Source organism: Gadus macrocephalus, chromosome 4 (genome assembly GCF_031168955.1).
Source record: "Gadus macrocephalus chromosome 4, ASM3116895v1".
Taxonomy (NCBI): domain Eukaryota; kingdom Metazoa; phylum Chordata; class Actinopteri; order Gadiformes; family Gadidae; genus Gadus; species Gadus macrocephalus.
The window spans coordinates 3,810,397-3,832,893 of NC_082385.1; the positions used below are offsets into that span (position 1 = coordinate 3,810,397).

General features: G+C 49.0%; 1 protein-coding gene across 1 annotated transcript; it reads left to right on the forward strand.

Annotated features, from left to right (window-relative positions):
* The first annotated feature begins 687 nt into the window (after window positions 1-687).
* Window positions 688-22,413, forward strand: aldh1l2 (aldehyde dehydrogenase 1 family, member L2). The gene is given in 27 exon segments (XM_060049554.1): window positions 688-905; window positions 2,171-2,258; window positions 2,261-2,379; window positions 2,876-2,927; window positions 2,930-3,128; window positions 5,001-5,044; window positions 5,047-5,165; window positions 5,652-5,753; window positions 6,694-6,783; window positions 7,212-7,346; window positions 9,061-9,121; window positions 9,124-9,189; window positions 9,955-10,042; window positions 11,197-11,344; window positions 12,881-13,000; window positions 13,541-13,668; window positions 14,484-14,634; window positions 15,240-15,310; window positions 15,644-15,749; window positions 16,245-16,332; window positions 16,466-16,559; window positions 17,085-17,184; window positions 17,514-17,612; window positions 17,945-18,110; window positions 18,405-18,510; window positions 19,976-20,175; window positions 21,282-22,413. Coding segments are annotated over 27 exon segments (2,844 nt in total). The 5' UTR covers window positions 688-857; the 3' UTR covers window positions 21,338-22,413.
* Window positions 22,414-22,497: the final 84 nt, after the last annotated feature.

Consider the following 22,497-nt stretch of genomic DNA (forward strand, 5'->3'; position numbering starts at 1 on the left):
AGCTGGGGGCCAGCTGTGGTCAACACTGGATCCCTACAGTAGAAACCTCCACTCCAGAGTATTGGAATGGGACTTTAAATGTTAACCATTAAACGTTTGCCTTTTAGATAACATAACGGGGACACCAATATCAACATAACATATTTTTTGAATAAATACAAAAAATACACTTTGGGGCCCTATAAACTTCTAAAAATGTATGGTTAATCTAGAAAGCTCCTACAAACTAGACCATGGAAGCAGCCATTTCAAATCCGTCAATCAATAGAAAGGAAAAAGTAGGAAGACCGGTTTATAATTATAATAATCTGCGTGATTAGTTTATAATGGGAGCTATCTGTAATCCCATTAGTGAAAACACTTATTATTGTGTGTGTGTGTGTGTGTGTGTGTGTGTGTGTGCGCGTGTTTATGAGTACATGAATGGACAGATTGAGGGGCGGAGCCAAAACCATTATTCAGGAGGTGCCAATCAAGACAGTTATGCTCATTATTAAATCCCCTAAAAGAGTACGACATAATAAAACAAACGTATGCATCAAGTCAAATGTGTAACTCAAAATTAATCAATTAATCATCGCTTGAAAAATCGGAATTGTAGTACAATATCGGCGAGCACGCGCACCACGCGGCTGAGCTCCGCTTGCCAAGATGCCGTGAACGCGCACGCACGGGGGTGGACGTCATACGTAAAGGAGGCAGGCAGAGACTGTCAGTGCTGACCACTGCTGCCTCTGTCACGGACACGCAGCGGAGCAGGTGTGTGTGTGTGTGTCAGTGTGTATATCCCGGGACACACATCCTCGTACTGGACACGTTCTCCGTTTCTTGTGTTGGTTTTTATAATTAGAGCAATCATGTTGTGGACAGCCAATCAGGTCCTCCGACGGTTTTCCACCACCTCCGTAAGTACCCCCGCTGCACTGCTTATGAACGGGTTATTAATATAACACTGTCCTCCTATGGAGAGGCTCGGCATGACTGCGTTATGTTACTAACATGTCGAGCTGGGGACGTTAACGTCGCTGCAAGACCTGTGCAGCCCGTGACAGTGCGTGGCTTTAATGTGTTAGTCTGCGTCTGTAGTTGTGTTAAACGGTATTATGCATGTGATGCCATTTGAGTGCAAACCGTCTGCCCTCACCGGCTGTGTGCCACGTTCAACGTTCAACGCCCCGGTACCGTCACCCGGTTCCCCCGGCACACTCCCCCCCGCCGCCGGCCATACTGTACACCCTCTCCGCGAGTTGCATCATCCTGAGCAGAACCGTGAGCCGCTTAGCAGCCTGCAGGACTGGATGTGAAGCGTCTGGTGCAGGGACACACTTACCAGTCCTCCCCTCACATCTAATGTTATCTTGGGCGTTTTAATGAGTAAACATTAACTGTTATGCATGGACAACACTCGGGCAGTTTTGTTCTGTTATGCATTATATGTTTACATATATCAATGATTATTATCTACATTCTGGGGATTCTTCAATTCATTTTATAATTCTTTATTATGTCAGTGCAGATTAGGGTCATATCATTTTGTAACGTTCAAGTGTAGCGCAAATGCTGCCTCGTGCCGATCTGTCAGAAACGCGACACCTCGGACCCGCCTACTCTGCATGTGGCGCGGGCTGGACGGTGCACCCCAGTGTGTTCTTCCACTTTATAGGAAGCCTGGGCCTCCCTGCAGCCAATCGGGTGCCTTCACACTGATGACATAAACACTCGCTTTTCCCTGTGGTTCTTCCAAGAAGGCCACCAGTCAGAGACTATTTTTGGGGCTCAAAACCTGCAGGAAGTAAAGCGATGTTAGGGCTTGAGTGTGTGTAGTGATTAAAGTCATTGATGCATAGTTAAACCCCCAAAAGTTCACTTATCAATTGACGGAGGTTTGATTAATAATATCCATGTTTTATGACTGGCGGTTGAGCTTTGTCAGAGAAATATTCAGTTAGATGTAAAGAAAAGTATATCCAGCTGACCTGGTGGTCCTTCTCCATGTTAGGAGCTGAACTCGTGTCTGTCTTATCTGTGGACCCCCAGTATATCTGACCTGTGTGGGTGTGAGTGTGTGTGTGTGTGTGTGTGTGTGTGTGTGGTGTGTGGTGTGTGTGTGTGTGTGTGTGTGTGTGTGTGTGTGTGTGGTGTGTGTGTGTGTGTGTGTGTGCTTCAACAGCATTACTACCAGACGAAGCTGAAACTGGCTCTGATTGGCCAGAGCCTGTTCGGACAGGAAGTCTACACCAGCCTCAGGAAGCAGGGGCACAGGTGGTCGGTGTGTTCACCGTACCTGACAAGGATGGCAAAGCGGACCCCCTGGGTGAGCTGTCTGTCTGATTGACTGTCTGTCGGTCTTTCCACTCTGTCTCTCTATCTGTCTGATGGTCTCTCCGCTGTCTGTCTTTCTGTCTGCTGGTCTATCCGCTGCTGTCTGTCTGTCTGTTGGGTCTGTCTGTCTGTCTGTCTGTCTGTCTGTCTGTCTGTCTGTCGTGTCCATTAGTCTCTCCACTGTGTTTCTGCCTGTGAGTTGGCCACTTTGTCTGTCTGTCTCTCTGTCCGTCTGTGTGTCTGTCTGCTCTGTCTGACTACTATGATGCTCCTCCTCTTCCTCCTCCCCCTCCTACTCTCCACCCCCTGCTCCTCCCCCTTCTGCTGCTCCTCCTCTTCCTCCTCCTCCCCCTTCTTCTGCTCCTCCTCTTCCTCCTCCCCTCCCCGCGCTCCCCCTCTACCTCCTCCCCTTCTTCTGCCCTCCCTCCTCCTCCTCCTCCTCCTCCCCACCTCCTCCTCCTCCTCCTCCTCCTCCCCCCCCCCAATCTCCTCCTCCTCCTCCTCCTCCTCCTCCTCCCCCCCCTTCTTCTGCTTCTCCTCCTCCTCCTCCTCCCCCTCTTCCCCCTCCGCCAGCGTGGCTGCGGAGAAGGACGGCACCCCGGTCTTCAGTTCCCGCGGTGGCGTGTGAAGGGGCAGCCCATCGCGGAGGTGGTGGAGGCGTACAAGTCGGTGGGCGCCGAGCTCAACGTCATGCCCTTCTGCTCGCAGTTCATCCCCATGAACGTCATCGACCACCCCCGCCACGGCTCCATCATCTACCACCCCTCCATCCTGCCGCTGCATCGCGGGGCGTCCGCCATCAACTGGTGAGCAGGCCGGGGTCACACGGGTTCACGTCGCTACTGAGGTGTTGACTCAAGCGTGACTGCGTGTGGATCGTAGCAGAGAGTCATCTAGCAGTGAGCTAGAAGTGAGCACTATATGCTATATCAGGGATGGGCAACTGGCATGCGGCCCGCGTCCTCACTCAGTCAGGGCCCGCACATAATAAAAAAAATTAAAAAATAAATAAAAAAAGAAAATAATAATTGATCGAGTTGCAGAAAACTCGGTCAAGAAAGATGAGAAGAATTCATAGAATTCGAAGGCAAACCCATGCGTCTAGTTTGCTTAGAAGCGATATCAGTCATTAAAGATATCCACTTAAGTCGCCACTACAACTACTACAACAACTGCTTGTTGGGTTTGAGTTCATTGAGTTGTTGCACTTAATGTTGGGCCACTGTTTTTCAGTTTTTTGACTTCATTGAATGATGATGTATGGGAGCCTTTGCACTGATACAAATACTGACCATTCATGTGCTGTTTGAGCATGGAAAACATGAAATTAATGTATGTTGGTTCAATTAACATACCGTACATAGGTTATGATTCTGGATAATTTTTAGGTAGTGGCCATCCCCAAATTGCACCAGAATACAGGAAATCATATCTACCAATTCAAAATTGTGTAGCTTCTCTCAGCTCACGTTAGTTGAAGTGTGCAGTCATGTGGCCCTCCGATGGTTATGATGAAAAATGTGGCCCTCTTTATCATGAAAGTTGCCCATCCCTGTGCTATATGATGCTATATTGTGAGCCACACTGTGTGGTTCGTATATAGCATCATATAGCAGTGAGCTAGCAGTGAGCACTATATGGTATATGATGCTATATTGTGAGCCACACTGTGTCGTTCGTAATGTAGCATCATAAAGCAGTGAGCTAGCAGTAAGCACTGCTATATGATGCTATGTTATGATCCACAAAATGTGTGTTGGTCATAACATAGCATCATATAGCAGAGCGTTTGAGATAATAACAGTTAATTGGTGAAGAGTAGTTAGACGGAGTTATGCTGTGACTAGGGAGGGACTGATCAGAGTGAGGCTACGCAGAACGACCACCTGTCGCTTTTTTTTTTGTTGCTTTGGTTCATGTTTGTTTGATGCTGATGGAAGTTCAGCATTTGAATATGAAAATAGATTCTCACTCTGTGACGAACTTCATTCATAGCGGTTTTTTTTTACCGGTGTCATGTCGTGTTATGACGCCGTGTTTGTGTTTGTGATGCATTTGCCAACATTGATTGACAAAGTATTTGATTCTTCGAAATCTTTCACAATCCGTTTACAAACCCACAACTGGTTGGCTCTGACCCGTCACACCTCCACAGCGGAGCAATCAAAGTGACCCCGGCGTGCGGTTGTGTGTGCCCTTCTTATCGGCGTTGTGTATCAGCTGTGCGATGCCTGCCAGAAGCAGCAACTGGTTATTTCCAGCTCGGACAAGGAAAGGGTTTCGCGCTCTATACGCGCGTATGTCTCTGTGTGTGTGGGTGTGCAAATGATTTCTGTGTAAACAAATTCCTTTGTGGTTGTCAGAGTATGTGTCCTTGCCTGTGTGGTCATTTCTACGGGTAATTCATAGACAAAATCAGTGTGTGTCGTGTGTGTGTGTGTGTGTGTGTGTGTGGGTGTGTGTGTGTGTGTGTGTGTGTGTGTGTGTGTGTGTGTGTGTGTGGTGTGTGTGTGTGTGTGGTGTGTGTGTGTGTGTGTGTGTGGCGCGGATGTATAACTCTCTGGCTCTGTGTGTTTCAAGAATGTGTGTTTGTAACTGATATATAACTGTCTCCTCCATTGTATTTGAGAGAGAGTGTGTAACCAGTGTGTGTGTGTGTGTGTGTGTGGTGTGTCCAGGACCCTGATCCAGGGCGACGCCCAGGCGGGGTTCAGTGTCTTCTGGCAGACGATGGCCTGGACACCGGGCCCCTGCTGCTGCAGAGGTCCTGCAACGTGGAGCCCAACGACACCGTCGACTCCCTCTACAACCGCTTCCTGTTCCCCGAGGGCATCAAGGCCATGGTAACCCCCCCCCCACACCTCCCCTGGATTGACCCCCGACCCCCCCCCCCTCGGACTGACTGGTGCGCTCCCCCCTGGACTGACTGCTCCCCCCTGGACTGACTGCTCCCCCTGGACTGACTGCCCCCCCCTCGGACTGACTGGTGCGCTCCCCCCTGGACTGACTGCTCCCCCCAGGACTTACTGCCCCCCCCCCCCCCCCCCCCGGACTAGTGGCCCCCCCATGGACTGACCGGTGCACCTCCCCTGGACTGACTGACTTGAGGGGGGGGGGGGGGGGAAGACCTGCGTTGTGACTGTGATCTTCACAGACGTGCCGTACCGAGAACTGTACTGTTAGCTTACGTGTGTTATCTTACGTGTGTTATCTTACGTGTGTTAGCTTACGTGTGTTATCTTACGTCTGTTAGCTTACGTGTGTTAGCCTCACGTGTGTTCCTGCGAGCGTCCCGGCTGATGCGTGTGCTCCGGGGGCGGGGGCTACAGGTGGAATCGGTGCAGCTCATCGCGGACGGGAAGGCGCCGCGGGTCATCCAGTCTGAGGAGGGGGCGAGCTACGAAGGCATCCAGAAGAAGTCCAACGCCAAGGTGAGGAGACCGCACACACACACACACACACACACACACACACACACACACACACACACCACACACACACACACACACACACACACACACACACACACACACACACCCACACACACCACACACACCACACAGGTGAGGAGACACACACACACACCACACGCAGGCACGCAGGTGCGTCTGGAGAGGGGTGGCTAGCTGTAAATAACTTTCGCTGGCGTTGTCCAGGTGTCACTAGATGTTATATTTGCATTCAACATGGTGAACTCCGTTTGGTGAGTGTGTGCAACGGTGAAAACTGTTCTGGTGAGTTGTCTAACAGGGTGAAACCAATTTGAGAGGTATTCTAAACATGGTGAACACAGGGAAAGAGCAAGGCCTTTCTCACGGTTATCACGCTGCTGGCTTCTGATTGGTGGAGCTGAGATACGTCTCCGTGAACAGAACTTAGCTTCCAAGGAGGCTATTCTTAGCAGAGGCGGAGGGTTGCACCCTCTGCCTGCTGTTAACTCTCTGTGCTATTTCCAGAAACGCTGACAAAATCCAGCTGAGTAATCAAATGTTTCCCTTCTCTTTCTCTATCTCTGTCCAACATTCTCACCTGTTCCGTTCCCTTACCTTCCGCTGTCCCTTTCACTCTCGTTTTTCTGTCGGTGTCTGTCTGTCTGTCTGTCTGTCTGTCTGTCTGTCTGTCTCCTCTCTCATCTACTTTGTCTTGTGTGTGTGTGTGTGTGTGTGTGTGTGTGTGTGTGTGTGTGTGTGTGTGTGTGTGTGTGTGTGTGTGTGTGTGGTGTGTGTGTGTGTGTGTGTGTGTGTGTGTGTCTGGTGTGGGTGTGTGGGTGTGTCTATCTCTCTCTCTCTCTGTCTGTATGTCTGTCTCTCTGTCCCTCCCCCTCTCCCCTTCCCCCTCCCTCCCTCCCTCCCTCTCCATCTGGTCCTCTAGGTGAACTGGGCCCAGCCAGCGGAGGCCATCCATAACTGGATCCGAGGCCACGACAAAGTCCCTGGAGCCTGGACCGTCATCGATGGTCAGGTAGGCGTCCTGGAACACTTTATACATAAACAAGTACACGCATGCAAACCCAGAGATACATGCTTGTATACAGTCAAGTATACTACACACTGTATTCCCCACCATATATAATACGGTACAGTACACATACACACATGGCATGGTTTGTATTGTACAGTATGTGCAGTATATATATTATAGCATAAGTAGTATAGTAGTTTTGTATTGTATGGTACACTACAATGTATGGTAGCATTGTGGTATTGTATTTGTAGTATAGTAAAGAATCTGTGCTAAGATATAGTATATGTGTGTGTAGTGCTGTGTACTATAGGTTGTGCATTATAAGGTGATTATATTAAATGTGGTATAGAATACATAGTGAGGCAGTCCAATGGATGCATGAACACATGCTAACCCAGGGGTCACCACGCCTCCCCCCCCCACAGAACGTGACCCTGTACGGGTCGTCTCTGCTGAGCGGGACCCCCGCTGACGGACAGCCCCTGGAGGTCGAGGGTCTGGCCACGCCCGGCCTGGTCACCAAGACCGGCCTGGTGCTGCACGGCTCCGACGGGAAGGCGGTGCGTTGCTGGGGCTTAGACCTCTATGAGCACTCTCCGTCTATTAGGACTCTCTGGTCGTCTATTAGCACTCTGCTCGTCTATTATGTAGTCTATTAGCGCTCTGCTCGTCTATTAGCACTCTGCTCGTCTATTAGCACTCTGCTCGTCTATTAGCGCTCTGCTCGTCTATTAGCGCTCTGCTCGTCTATTAGCGCTCTGCTCGTCTATTAGCGCTCTGCTAGTCTATTAGCGCTCTGCTCGTCTATTAGCGCTCTGCTCGTCTATTAGCGCTCTGCTAGTCTATTAGCGCTCTGCTCGTCTATTAGCACTCTGCTCGTCTATTAGCGCTCTGCTCGTCTATTAGCACTCTGCTCGTCTATTAGCACTCTGCTCGTCTATTAGCGCTCTGCTCGTCTATTAGCGCTCTGCTCGTCTATTAGCACTCTGCTCGTCTATTAGCACTCTGCTCGTCTATTAGCTCTCTGCTAGTCTATTAGCGCTCTGCTCGTCTATTAGCACTCTGCGTCTATTAGCACTCTGCTCGTCTATTAGCGCTCTGCTAGTCTATTAGCGCTCTGCTCGTCTATTAGCACTCTGCGTCTATTAGCACTCTGCTCGTCTATTTGCTCTCTGCTAGTCTATTAGCGCTCTGCTCGTCTATTAGCACTCTGCTAGTCTATTAGCACTCTGCTCGTCTATTAGCGCTCTGCTCGTCTATTAGCGCTCTGCTCGTCTATTAGCGCTCTGCTCGTCTATTAGCACTCTGCTCGTCTATTAGCACTCTGCTCGTCTATTAGCGCTCTGCTCGTCTATTAGCGCTCTGCTCGTCTATTAGCGCTCTGCTCGTCTATTAGCGCTCTGCTAGTCTATTAGCGCTCTGCTCGTCTATTAGCGCTCTGCTCGTCTATTAGCGCTCTGCTCGTCTATTAGCGCTCTGCTCGTCTATTAGCACTCTGCTCGTCTATTAGCGCTCTGCTCGTCTATTAGCACTCTGCTCGTCTATTAGCACTCTGCTCGTCTATTAGCGCTCTGCTCGTCTATTAGCGCTCTGCTCGTCTATTAGCACTCTGCTCGTCTATTAGCGCTCTGCTCGTCTATTAGCACTCTGCTCGTCTATTAGCTCTCTGCTAGTCTATTAGCGCTCTGCTAGTCTATTAGCGCTCTGCTCGTCTATTAGCGCTCTGCTCGTCTATTAGCACTCTGCTCGTCTATTGTCACTCTCTGTTCCTCCATGAGCACTCTCTGGTCATCTATGAGCACTCTCTGGTCATCTATTAGCACTCTCTGCTCGTATATAAGCACTCCCGTTCAGTTAGCGCTCTCTGGTTGTACATTGTCACTCTCTGCTCCTCTATTAGCAGTCTGCTAGTCTATTAGCACTCTGCTAGTCTATTAGCACTCTCTGGTTGTGTATGATCACTCTCTGTCTGTCTAGTAGCACTCTGCTAGTCCATTAACACTCTCTGCTAGTCTATTAGCACTCTCTGCTAGTCTATTAGCACTCTGCTAGTCTATTAACACTCTGCTAGTCTATTAGCACTCTGCTAGTCTATTAACACTCTCTGCTAGTCTATTAGCACTCTTAGCTATGCCATGAGCACTCTCTTTCAGTAATCACCCTCTGCTCCTCTCATAGCACTCTTTACTCCTCTATGATCACTCTCCCCGTTGTGGATGAGCCCTCACTCCTGATCGCCTCATGCTTACCTGTTCCCCGTCTCCCGCCGCTCAGCTGCTGGTGAAGAGTCTGCAGTTCGAGGACGGCAAGATGATCCCCGCCTCCAAGTTCTTCTCGTCGGGGAGAGCTCCAGCGTGGAGCTGAGCCCGGAGGAGCAGGCCCAGGCCGAGGAGATACGGGCAAGTCCTGCCGCGCCACAGCGCTCGCCGACGCACACACGTACACACACACATGTACACACGCACACGGACACACTGACACGGATACACGGATCCACGCACTGCATGCATGCACCCAAGCGCAGATACGCATGCAAGCATGCCGCACAGTACACGCACACTCGCACTTACACACGGCGCGCGTGCGGTCACATGCACACACGCACGACACTCCACGCACACACACACACACACACACACACACCACACACACACACACACACACAAACTCACAGACGCACCGTGCGCGCACGCGCACACACACACACACAGACATGCATTCAGCGCCAGCGTGTGCATGAACTTTCTATAGTTGAAGCCCAGCCTGGTGTTGATGCTAACCTGGGCGTTGCATCTCCACCTTGACGTGCGCTCAACTATTTTAACTTTGACCCCGGTTGACGCTGACAGATCACAGCTTAGTGACTTCAATCCAACAAATCCAAACGCCACCGGCTTTCTTCGTTCCTGAACCCCAATCCTTATCCCTGTATCCCGAACGCCCGCGACGGTCAGCTGCTTCTGTCTGACGTTACGTCTGCTTCCGTCCGACTGTTCGACTGCTTCTGTCTGACGGTTCGACTGCTCTGTCCTGACGGTTCGACTGCTTCTGTCCTGACGGTTCGACTGCTCTGTCCTGACGTTCGACTGCTTCTGTCCTGACGGTTCGACTGCTTCTGTCCTACGTTCGACTGCTTCTGTCTGCAGGCCTCTGGAAGGGCATCCTGAGCAACGTCCCGGCCGGTGAGCAACGTCCCGGCCGTGGTGGACACAACAGACTTCTTCAAGTCGGGCGCAGCCTCCATGGACGTTGTCAGGTGAGGGGGGGCTGGGGGCTGGCTCCATGGGGGGGGGGGGGGGGGGGGGGGGGTGGAGCTTGAGGCGTCAGGAGAGTTTCCTGCTTCATGAAAGGAGTGCGGGGCCTGCAACATCAACTCTGGTTCCTGGCAGAATGTGCACAATGGAGTCACACATTCCAGACCAGCGACATCACCGGTCCAACCTCTCTGCCAATGGTTCACGGAAAGAGGGTGTGAAGTATCGTGTTGTATTAAGTGTAGACTTTAGATTTTATTGTCCCCAAGGGGACATTTTTCTTCACTTCACAGTACATTGCATGTGTGGGCCGCACGCCGACAGACAATAAACAGAGACAAATAAACATCTACACAGATCTGCATAAAACATCTACACAGAGTAGGACTGGGGGTGATTTATCTTGGCCTTTTATTAAGTGCTGTTATGGCTGCAGGCACCAGGCTTTTGCCGTAGCGGGCCCTCCTGCACAACAGGGACCTATACCTGCGTGCAGAGGGCATGACAGTGAAGTGGCAGTTGAGAGGGTGTGTGTTGTCCTGTGCTATTACGGATGCAATGCGTGAGATGGCCTTTATATTGAGTTCTGAGAGTGTGGGTGTGGGGAGACCAATTAATTTGGCAGCTATATTTGTGACACGTATAAGTTTGGCCCGGTTTTTGACAGTAAGCATGTTGTGTGGTGCCGTATGAAGTATTGTATGAGCTAGGAAGCAGAACTTCCTAATTTTATAAAACAGCCCAGAGCGAGGCTGTAACGCTGAGTGGCCCTAACCCTCTTACCAGTTCTGTTGCTTCAACTCTGAGACTGTTTGCATTACCATGGCGATGTGCTCTGTAGCCACCGCTGATGGAAGGGCCTGACTCCTGCGTGGGAGGAGGGGAGGGGGGGGCGGTCCTGCGTGGGGTAAACAGAAACGACAGCAGGACGTGGCAGCATGCTGCAGAACAGCTAGTCCTCTGGACCCAAAGGCCCTGTACCAACACTTAGTGTGTGTGTGTGTGTGTGTCTTTGTCTGTGTGTATGCGTGTGACTGTGTGTGTGTGTGTGTGTGTGTGTGTGTGTGTGTGTGTGTGTGTGTGTGTGTGTGTGTGTGTGTGTGTGTGTGTGTGTGTGTGTGTGTGTGTGTGTGTGTGTGTGTGTGTGTGTGTCCAGGCTGGTGGAGGAGGTGAAGCAGCGCTGTGGGGGGGTGGAGCTCCAGACGGAGGACGTCTACATGGCCTCCACCTTCCAGGACTTCGTCCAGGTGTTCGTCAGAAGGCTCCGAGGGGAGGACCAGGAGGAGGAGCTAGTGGTGGACTATGTGAGGGGGCGGGGCCTAAACCGACCTATCACAGCCTGTACTGACCTATACTGACCTATCACAACTAACCTAGACCAGGAGGAGGAGCTAGTGGTGGACTATGTGAGGGGGCGGGGCCTATACGACCTATCACAACCTGTACTGACCTTTACTGACCTGTACAACTTATAACCTATACTGACTTAAGCAACTTTAACTAACCTATACTGACTTAAACAACTTATACTAACCTATACTGACTTAAACAACTTTAACTAACCTATACTGACTTAAACAACTTATACTAACCTATACTGACTTAAACAACTTTAACTAACCTATACTGACTTAAGCTTATACTAACCTATACTGACTTATACAATCTATACTAACCTATACTGACTTATACAATCTATACTAACCTATACTTACTTATACTTCATCATGGCTGACACTGCCGTGGGTGTGTGACTGTATGTATGAATGGGTGACTGTATGTATGAATGGGTGACTGTGTATGAATGGGTGACTGTATGTATGAATGGGTGACTGTGTATGAATGGGTGACTGTGTATGAATGGGTGACTGTGTATGAATGGGTGACTGTGTATGAATGGGTGACTGTATGTATGAATGGGTGACTGTGTATGAATGGGTGACTGTGTATGAATGGGTGAATGTGTCTATGAATGGGTGACTGTGTGTATGAATGGGTGACTGTGTGTATGAATGGGTGACTGTGTATGAATGGGTGACTGTGTATGAATGGGTGACTGTGTGTATGAATGGGTGACTGTGTATGAATGGGTGAATGTGTCTATGAATGGGTGACTGTGTGTATGAATGGGTGACTGTATGTATGAATGGGTGACTGTGTATGAATGGGTGACTGTATGTATGAATGGGTGACTGTATGAATGGGTGACTGTGTATGAATGGGTGACTGTGTATGAATGGGTGAATGTGTGTATGAATGGGTGAATGTGTCTATGAATGGGTGACTGTGTGTATGAATGGGTCTATGAATGGGTGACTGTGTGTATGAATGGGTGACTGTGTGTATGAATGGGTGACTGTGTGTATGAATGGGTGACTGTGTGTATGAATGGGTGAATGTGTCTATGAATGGGTGACTGTGTGTATGAATGTGTGACTGTGTGTATGAATGGGTGACTGTGTGTATGAATGGGTCTATGAATGGGTGACTGTGTGTATGAATGGGTGACTGTGTGTATGAATGGGTGACTGTGTGTATGAATGGGTGACTGTGTGTATGAATGTGTGACTGTGTGTATGAATGGGTGACTGTGTGTATGAATGTGTGACTGTATGAATGGGTGACTGTGTGTATGAATGGGTGACTGTGTGTATGAATGGGTGACTGTGTGTATGAATGGGTGACTGTGTGTATGAATGGGTGACTGTGTGTATGAATGTGTGACTGTGTGTATGAACGGGTGACTGTGAGGCAGTATTGTAAAGCGCTTCAGGTGGCCACCGGTTGGCAAGGCGCCGCGTTAAGGCAGCCCGCTCACCGTCTCCTCGCCGTTCCTCCAGGCCACGCAGGACATCAACAACATGACGGTGAAGATGCCCCACCAGTGCTTCATCAACGGCCAGTTTGAGGACGCCGAGAACGGGAAGACCTCCGACACCATCAACCCCGCGGACGGATCGGTGAGCGAACCCCTGCACACACACACACACACACACACACACACACACACACACGCACACATAGACGTTCAGCGTTCACCTGGACTTTGCATAGCCTCCCCCCTTATGTGTTTCATGTCTCATGTTTTATGTATGTCTATGTAAAACCTTTATGCATGCGTCGCCAACGCTCTCTGTTTGCCCAAAGCAAATTTCTGTCGTGAGAGAGACAATAAAATACTTACTTATTAACTTGCTCCCCAAAACCCTCCCACCCCTCCTACACCACCTATTGTGTGTTGAGCGTCCTGTCATTTAATAATAGTACTTAGCATTGTGTAGCGTATTATCCTAGCTATCTTTGTTGCATACAGGGAATGGGTTAACCTAGCGATTGTTGGTGCTTGGCACTTGGTTCTATGAACATCCTTACTGTACCGTCAGCTCTTTCTTCTGACAAATGTACTTATTTTAAGTGGCCTTGGATGAAAGCTACTGCTAATGTGAATGTAGCTGTGAGGAGAGGGTGGGTGTGAGATTCATTCCGTGTGTGTCCTGCAGTTGATCTGCAAGGTGGCCGCCTCCTCCGTGGGCGACGTGGACCGCGCCGTGGCCGCCGCCAAGGAGGCCTTTGAGAACGGGCCGTGGGGCCGGATGAACCCCCGGGACAGAGGCAGCATGCTGTACAGGTCAGCACCGCCGCCGGGGGCAGGGGGCAGGGGGCAGGGGGCAGGGGACTGTGGGCCGGGGGCGCCCTCTGGTGGAGAAGCACTGTAACACGTCTCTCTCTGGAGCTACGGAGAGGGGGCGCCCTCTGGTGGAGAAGCACTGTAACACGTCTCTCTCTGGAGCTACGGAGAGGGGGCGCCCTCTGGTGGAGAAGCACTGTAACACGTCTCTCTCTGGAGCTACGGAGAGGGGGCGCCCTCTGGTGGAGAAGCACTGTAACACGTCTCTCTCTGGAGCTACGGAGAGGGGGCGCCCTCTGGTGGAGAAGCACTGTAACACGTCTCTCTCTGGAGCTACGGAGAGGGGGCGCCCTCTGGTGGAGAAGCACTGTAACACGTCTCTCTCTGGAGCTACGGAGAGGGGGCGCCCTCTGGTGGAGAAGCACTGTAACACGTCTCTCTCTGGAGCTACGGAGAGGGGGCGCCCTCTGGTGGAGAAGCACTGTAACACGTCTCTCTCTGGAGCTACGGAGAGGGGGCGCCCTCTGGTGGAGAAGCACTGTAACACGTCTCTCTCTGGAGTTACACAGAAATACGCATTTAAATGTGACTGCTTCAGTGGAAAGCGTACGAAAGGCTAACGACAACGTTATAATATGAAAACAAAAAATTATAAAAAAGATGATAAAAAATAAAAAGACAGACAAAACACAAATGATTAAGACCTCAGTGATAAAGACAAATCAATCTCATCTCTCTCTCTCTGTCCCTCTCTCTCGCTCCCCCTCCCCCTCTCCCTCCCCTCTCTCTCGCTCCCCCTCTCCCCTCCCCCCCAGGCTGGCTGACCTGATGGAGGAGCATCAGGAGGAGCTGGCCACCATAGAGTCCATGGACTCGGGGGCCGTGTACACCCTGGCCCTGAAGACCCACGTGGGCATGTCCATCCAGACCTTCCGCTACTTCGCCGGCTGGTGCGACAAGATCCAGGTACACAGCCGTGACGACCTAGGCGTGACTGAGGAATGAGGTAGGAGTGAGGTAGGAGTGACTTGGGATTGATGAAGGAGTGAGCTGAGAGTGAGGTATGACTGAGATGAGAGTGAGGGGAGAGTGAGCTAAGAGTATGGTTTGAGTTATGAATGAGATGGGAGTGAGGTATGACTGAGATGAGAGTGAGGGGAGAGTGAGCTAAGAGTATGGTTTGAGTTATGAATGAGATGGGAGTGAGGTATGACTGAGATGAGAGTGAGCTAAGAGTATGTTTTGAGTTATGAATGAGATGGGAGTGAGGTATGACTGAGATGAGAGTGAGCTAAGAGTATGGTTTGAGTTATGAATGAGATGGGAGTGAGGTATGACTGAGATGAGAGTGAGCTAAGAGTATGGTTTGAGTTATGAATGAGATGGGAGTGAGGTATGACTGAGATGAGAGTGAGCTAAGAGTATGGTTTGAGTTATGAATGAGATGGGAGTGAGGTATGACTGAGATGAGAGTGAGGTTAGAGTATGGTTTGAGTTATGAATGAGGCGGGAGTGAGGTAGGGTTGAGGTGTGAGGTGCTGCTGGTTGAGATGTGGCTCTACCCCCTGCAGGGTAAGACCATCCCCATCAACCAGGCCCGGCCCAACCGCAACCTGACCTTCACCAGGCGGGAGCCACTGGGGTGAGGCCGGCGCCAGCGTCACTCTCTCTACATGTCTGCCGGGGTTCATTACACGGCTCCCTGCATTACAATGCTTGACTTGACTTATGTGTGTGTTAAATAAGTTAGTTTTTAGTTAATTGCCCCATGTCTTTATCGCACTACATTTATTTTATCATTATGTATATGTGTTTTCTTGTCAGAACTGAAAGTATTTGGTTAAAAAAAAACTGTCTTTCAAATATTTATTATTTTTCAAACCGTACTATTGGTTAGGACTTTGAGATCATTTGGGTAATATAACCGGTATACAAAGTTATATTTGATCGTATCTTAATGATCCATTTTCTGCAGTGTGTGTGCCATCGTGATCCCCTGGAACTACCCCCTGATGATGCTGGCCTGGAAGAGTGCAGCCTGCCTGGCAGCAGGAAACACCCTGGTGCTGAAGCCGGCCCAGGTGGGGAACACACGCACGCACACACACATGTACAGACACACACAGGCACACATGTACAGACACACACACACACGCACACATGTACAGACGCACACACGCACGCACACATGTACAGAGTCAGACACGCACACATGTACAGACAGACGCACGCACAAATGTGCGGACACACACACACACGCACACATGTACAGACAGACACACGCACACATGTACAGACACACACACGCACACATGTACAGACACACACACGCACACATGTACAGACACACACACGCACACAAAAACACTGAAACAAACTGACACACACACACACACACACACACACACACACACACAAAAGACACACGCACACACACCCGCACACAAAAACACTGAAACAAACTGACACACACACACACACACACACACACACACACACACACACACACACACACACAGATATCTCGCAATGCAGGGATTTTCTGTCTAAGACTAAGTGTGTGCGTGTGTGTCTAGGTCACTCCCCTCACTGCGCTGAAGTTCGCTGAGCTGACGGTGAAGGCGGGCATCCCTAAAGGAGTCATCAACATCGTCCCGGGATCGGGTGAGTCTGGTCCCGCTTCGGTCCGTACCGCTCTGAGAGAGTCTGCTCTGGGCCTCACGCTGACCTCCCCCACCCTAACCTGCTCCTCCTCCTCCTCCCCCCCCCCCGCGACCCCCCCCCCCCCCGGATCCAGGCGGTCTGGTGGGCCAGCGGCTCTCGGACCACCCGGACATCCGCAAGCTGGGATTCACCGGCTCCACGCCCATCGGGAAGCACATCATGCAGAGGTGCGTCGCCATTGGATGCTGTATGAGAAAATGTATGATCTCTGCTGATTGGCTGACGCCGGTGTTTTACAATCTGTCACGGTTCTGTGTTTCACGGGCCCCGCCCCTCATGGTTCTGTCTGTTCTCTGTCCGGTTCCTCACGGTTCCTCACGGTTCTTTCTGTTCTCCTGATTCCTCACGGTTATCTCTCTCTGTTCTCCTGATTCCTCACGGTTCTCTCTCTGTGTTCCTCACAGTTCTCTCTGTGTGTTCTCCTGGTTCTTCACGGTTCTCTCCGTGTTCTTCTGGTTCCTCACGGTTCTCTCTCTGTGTACTCCTGGTTCCTCACGGTTCTCTCTCTGCGTTCTCCTGGTTCTTCACGGTTCTCTCTCTGTGTTCTCCTGGTTCCTCACGGTTCTCTCTCTGTGTTCTCCTGGTTCTTCACGGTTCTCTCTCTGTGTTCTCCTGGTTCCTCATGGTTCTCTCTCTGTGTTCTCCTGGTTCCTCACGGTTCCCTCTCTGTGTTCTCCTCTCCTCCTGGGTAGCTGTGCGCTGAGCAACCTGAAGAAGGTGTCTCTGGAGCTGGGAGGGAAGTCTCCGCTCATCATCTTCAGCGACTGTGACATGGACAAGGCCGTCCGCATGGTGAGACACGGAGACGAGCAGCGTCACACCGTCTGTAACCATAGTAACCATAGCAACGTCTCCCCTGGCGACCTTAAAACATCCGTTACCATTATCAGTTTTTTTAAACTTCCTTGTACCGATTCTGCTGCAAACACCGAATCGGTCCACGACCCGATCTGATCAACCAGCCAGTCGGCTTGATTAGCGATCTACTGTATTGGACGTGGAGCACAGAGGCCAGTGTTGTTTGGGAACACCTGGGTGAAGTTGCCCTGATCAGTGATATCACCCTCCAGGATGTCAACGGTCACGTGACCCTGTGTGTGTGTTGTGTTCCCGCTCCGCAGGGCATGAGCTCTGTGTACTTCAACAAGGGCGAGAACTGCATCGCGGCCGGACGGCTGTTTGTGGAGGAGTCCATCCACGACGAGTACATCACAAGAGTGGTACATCCCAACACTTCTCCTCTCTGTCCCTTCTGCTCCTCTCCCACAAACACCTCTCTCACTCACACTCTGAAACATATTTTCTACTTCTTTAATATATTTTTACATGCTAGACACTAGAAAATCCTATTTCGTGTCTTCTGAATCGGGGTTTGAATTGTTTGATTAATGAGTAGAACAACACTAAAATAACCGATTCTATTGAACCATCTCTTTCGAGGGATCATCTTACATTTGTAATATCACAAATGGCCACTAGATGGCCGAAATAATCGATAACAAAAGGAAAAACTACGTCGCTGAGCCACGCTCCTCTCCGCCCGACCGCGCAGGTGGAGGAGATCAAGAAGATGAAGATCGGAGACCCCCTGGACCGGTCCACGGACCACGGGCCCCAGAACCACAAGGCCCACCTGGACAAGCTGGTGGAGTACTGCGAGGTGGGAGTGAAGGAAGGGGCCACGCTGGTGTGCGGGGGCCGCCAGGTGGACAGGCCAGGTACTGCACACAGTCCACCGCACATTTATTGGCATATTTTAGAGCTGTCAGTTAAACGCGTTATTAACGGCGTTAACGCAAACCAAATTTAACGGCGTTAAAAAAATTATCGCGCGATTAACGCAATTATTTTATAAAAAAAAAAAGACATTAATGCGATTAATCACGATTAAATATTTTAATCGCTTGACAGCTCTAGTATATTTACATTAATTTGACCCATGTTTCCATGGTCCAGTACTTGATTGTATTTTCTCTTGGTATATTTATATGAATTTGACACATCTCTTCCAGGGTTCTTCATGGAGCCCACGGTGTTCACGGGCGTTGAGGACCACATGTTCATCGCCAAAGAGGAGTCTTTCGGCCCCGTGATGGTGGTGTCCAAGTTCAAGCAGGGGTGCGTCGCCTCCTGTTGACAGTTCAACATTCTGCTTCGCTTTCTCTGTTCATTCTCAAGTCGCTTTTTTGATATATATATTAGTGCTGTCAAGCGATTAAAATATTTGATTAATCGCATTAATGCCATAGTTAACTGAAATCTTTTTTAAATGCTAAATATCCCTTGATTTCTTTGTCCCATTAATTTCTCATTTTAATGCTCTTATCAACATGGAGAAGTGCATCGGCTTGCCTTGTGCAAATGTTTTTTTATTGATAACATTGGCATAGACTGATCAAAACAGGACGATACAAAAAAATGTCTATAGTGCAATTAAACGATGAACATACAAACATACTGCCTTGAACATAGCAGTCAGGCTACTGCTTCTTTGTTTTGAGCGAAAGAAAAACAAAAGAAGTAAATCGCGCGATAAAAAAATTAACGCCGTTAAAATTGGTTTGCATTAACGCCGTTAATAACGTGTTTAACTGACAGCACTAATATATATATATATATGTATGTGTCTGTGTATCTGTCTGTTGAATGTATGTGGAAATGTATTCATATAAACAGATCTAGACATGGGTGATACATACATCCACAAATATGTTATGTGTCTGTGAGAAACCGTCGTAACTGCGCTGCACTTACTCCTCATTCCCGGGCTGCAGCTTCCCCTCCCTGTCTGTGTGGAACAGTTGAGACTTTTCCTCTGTGTCTGTGAGGAACAGTTGAGACTTTTCCTCTGTGTCTGTGAGGAACAGTCAAGTCTTTTCCCTCTGTGTCTGTGAGGAACAGTTGAGACTTTTCCTCTGTGTCTGTGAGGAACAGTTGAGACTTTTCCTCTGTGTCTGTGAGGAACAGTTGAGACTTTTCCTCTGTGTCTGAGGAACAGTTGAGACTTTTCCTCTGTGTCTGTGAGGAACAGTTGAGACTTTTCCTCTGTGTCTGTGAGGAACAGTTCAGACTTTTCCTCTGTGTCTGTGAGGAACAGTTGAGACTTTTCCTCTGTGTCTGTGAGGAACAGTTGAGACTTTTCCTCTGTGTCTGTGAGGAACAGTTGAGACTTTTCCTCTGTGTCTGTGAGGAACAGTCGTGACTTTTCCTCTGTGTCTGTGAGGAACAGTTGATACTTTTCCTCTGTGTCTGTGAGGAACAGTTGAGACTTTTTCTCTGTGTCTGTGAGGAACAGTTGAGACTTTTCCTGTGTCTGTGAGGAACAGTTGAGACTTTTCCTCTGTGTCTGTGAGGAACAGTTGAGACTTTTCCTCTGTGTCTGTGAGGAACAGTTGAGACTTTTCCTGTGTCTGTGAGGAACAGTTGAGACTTTTCCTCGGTGTCTGTGAGGAACAGTTGAGACTTTTCCTCGGTGTCTGTGAGGAACAGTCTGTGACTAACCCCCTGTTCCCGGTCTGTCTCCGCTCCACTGTGAGGAACAGTCGTAGCCAACCCCTCGTTCCGCTCTCTCCCTCCGCTCCAGGGACGTCGACGGCGTGCTGGCGCGGGCCAACGACACCGAGTTCGGCCTGGCGTCGGGGGTGTTCACCCAGGACATCAGCAAGGCCATGTACGTGAGCGAGAAGCTGGACGCCGGCACTGTGTTCATCAACACCTACAACAAGACGGACGTGGCCTCGCCCTTCGGGGGCTTCAAGCAGTCGGGCTTCGGCAAAGACCTCGGTAAGTCCCGGGGCGGGAGGGATGGCACTTTGTGATGAGGTCACGTGTGTTTAGAATAGAATAGAATAGAAAGCTTTATTGTCATTGTACAAGTACAACGAAATGCAATGAGCCGCTCCATACATGCATACATGTAATCGAATATAAATATATAATAATTACCAAAGCAATATATAATATAAATAAATAAAAATGTAAAATACACAGTAAAACTTAAATACACAGTAAAGACTACCAACGGACAAAAAAAAAAAAAAACATCAGTGCAGAACTGAGTTCAGTATGGTGACAGCTTTAGGAAAGAAGCTGTCCCTGAGTCTATTTTTTCTGGCATATATGGACCTGAAGCGCCTGCCAGAGGGCAACAGGTTGAAGAGATGGTAGCCGGGGTGGCTGGTGTCCTTCGGGATGCCTCTGGCCCTGCTGAGACAGCGGGAGCCGGAGATGGTGCTTAAGGAAGGCAGAGGGCAGCCAATGATTTTTTGACCTTCACCGTCTGCATTTCTGTATATCCTTAAAGGGGACATATTATACCATATTATATAGGTGTGAGTGTGAGGAGCCATTACAAGCAGGATGACAAGCGGAAGATTTTCAAAACGGCTTGTAATGGCTAATCACACTCACACCTGGTGGTATAATATGTCAACTTTAACATTTTTGTATTTTATTGCCATTCTCAATTATTTAATTTAATTCAATTTCTATTTATTTATAGGCTTCTCCTTGGTATAATTGTTCTATCTTGAGCTGATAAATTGTGACAGATGGTTATCATTTCCCTCTAGATTCATAAAGTCAATATGGGATATTTCAATGAAGGCTGAAATATCCCAATCTTCATTGAAATATCCCAAAAAGCTTGTCAGCTTTTTGTCCACAGTCTGTATTTATTAATGCTCGGCAGAGAGATCAACTCCTCTTCTCGTTGACTTCAAGACTTGTTGACTTCTTTTAGGGTTTAATGTTAAGACACTTATGTGGTAAAAAAATGTCCAACTTTGATCCGGCGTCCGTTTGTGTCAAGTGTCCTGACACGAGCGGATTATCAAAGCTCTGAATTAGTCATTTTAACTCAAAGTGATCCTCGCTTCTGTTGGTTACAGGGGAGGATGCTCTGTCAGAATACCTGAGGACCAAGGCGGTCACCGTGGAATACTGAGAGAGGAAACCTCCTCTCCTTGGACTCAACTCAAGTTTGGAACTGGACTCTTCTGCCTGCTCGGGTGGTGTAACCCCACCACCCGACGGCGTTACCCCAATAAGGGACTGGGGTGTCTGGGGAGGATAGTTAGGACCCCTCTTCTCCAGCCTGGACCACGTGCCTAACGTTTCCCAGCATTCCCAGCGGAAACGTGCATCCCACCCCAACACCACGAAACAGCTTCTATATCCACCAGAACCGAGGCAAGGCGCTCTGCTCTGGGGCAGAGGTGATCCGGCCTTCCTTCAAACTCTGTTCAGTATTTATCTTCACGTTTTCAGTTCTTCCGACCCACGTCCTGACTATTAGTTTTAAACAGCGAGACCAGATGCTTCATCTCCTTGACAGCCACACACACACACAAGATGGCGAGAGAGAAATAACAAAATCATGACGACTGATCCGTTTAAAGTGTGAACGTACTGACCGACCTCAAAGTGCAAATTGTTAATCCATTGTAGACCTCCAAGACGTTTAAGAATAATATAATTACCTTTAAGCCAAATCCTTATTGTGAAACTATTGCCAACTTTAAGATGAGACCCTGGAAGGAGATCAAAGCTTTTCATATCAGTGCGTCTTCACGAGTTTCTTCCACAGATCTCAGACATCTCTGCCCTTATGAGTCTTAAACGTTAACGCAAGTCATTCACAACTGTGTCAAATGGATGGTTTGTTGTAAATAGTTTAGCAAAAACATTCATAAAATATCTATTTTATATATTTTGAAAGCGCTTTCAGTTAGCAATGGTATATACAACTATGGTATCTTGAGACTCTTTACAGTAGATTGACTAGAAAAAAATAACATTGAGCACTACCATATGAAATAGTTTTTCTATTGAATCGGTCTTCACTAAAGACACTAAGGGCTAAGAAATGCAGAGAATCTGTTGTGTGTGTGTACGACTAACGCTTGACGGCCGGTTGCAATAGTATTAAACGATGAAGGAACTGTTTTCTATTCTGTGCGCATGGAAAGGCGCCTCAATAAAGTGTCCTCGGTCATTAAAAGGATCTGGGTTTGGTAAAAAGTTCTGATTTTATTTCTCATAAATCAGTCAAGTCTGCAAATTATCAATATAAAACATTTTTTGGGACATTGACTTTTTACAAAA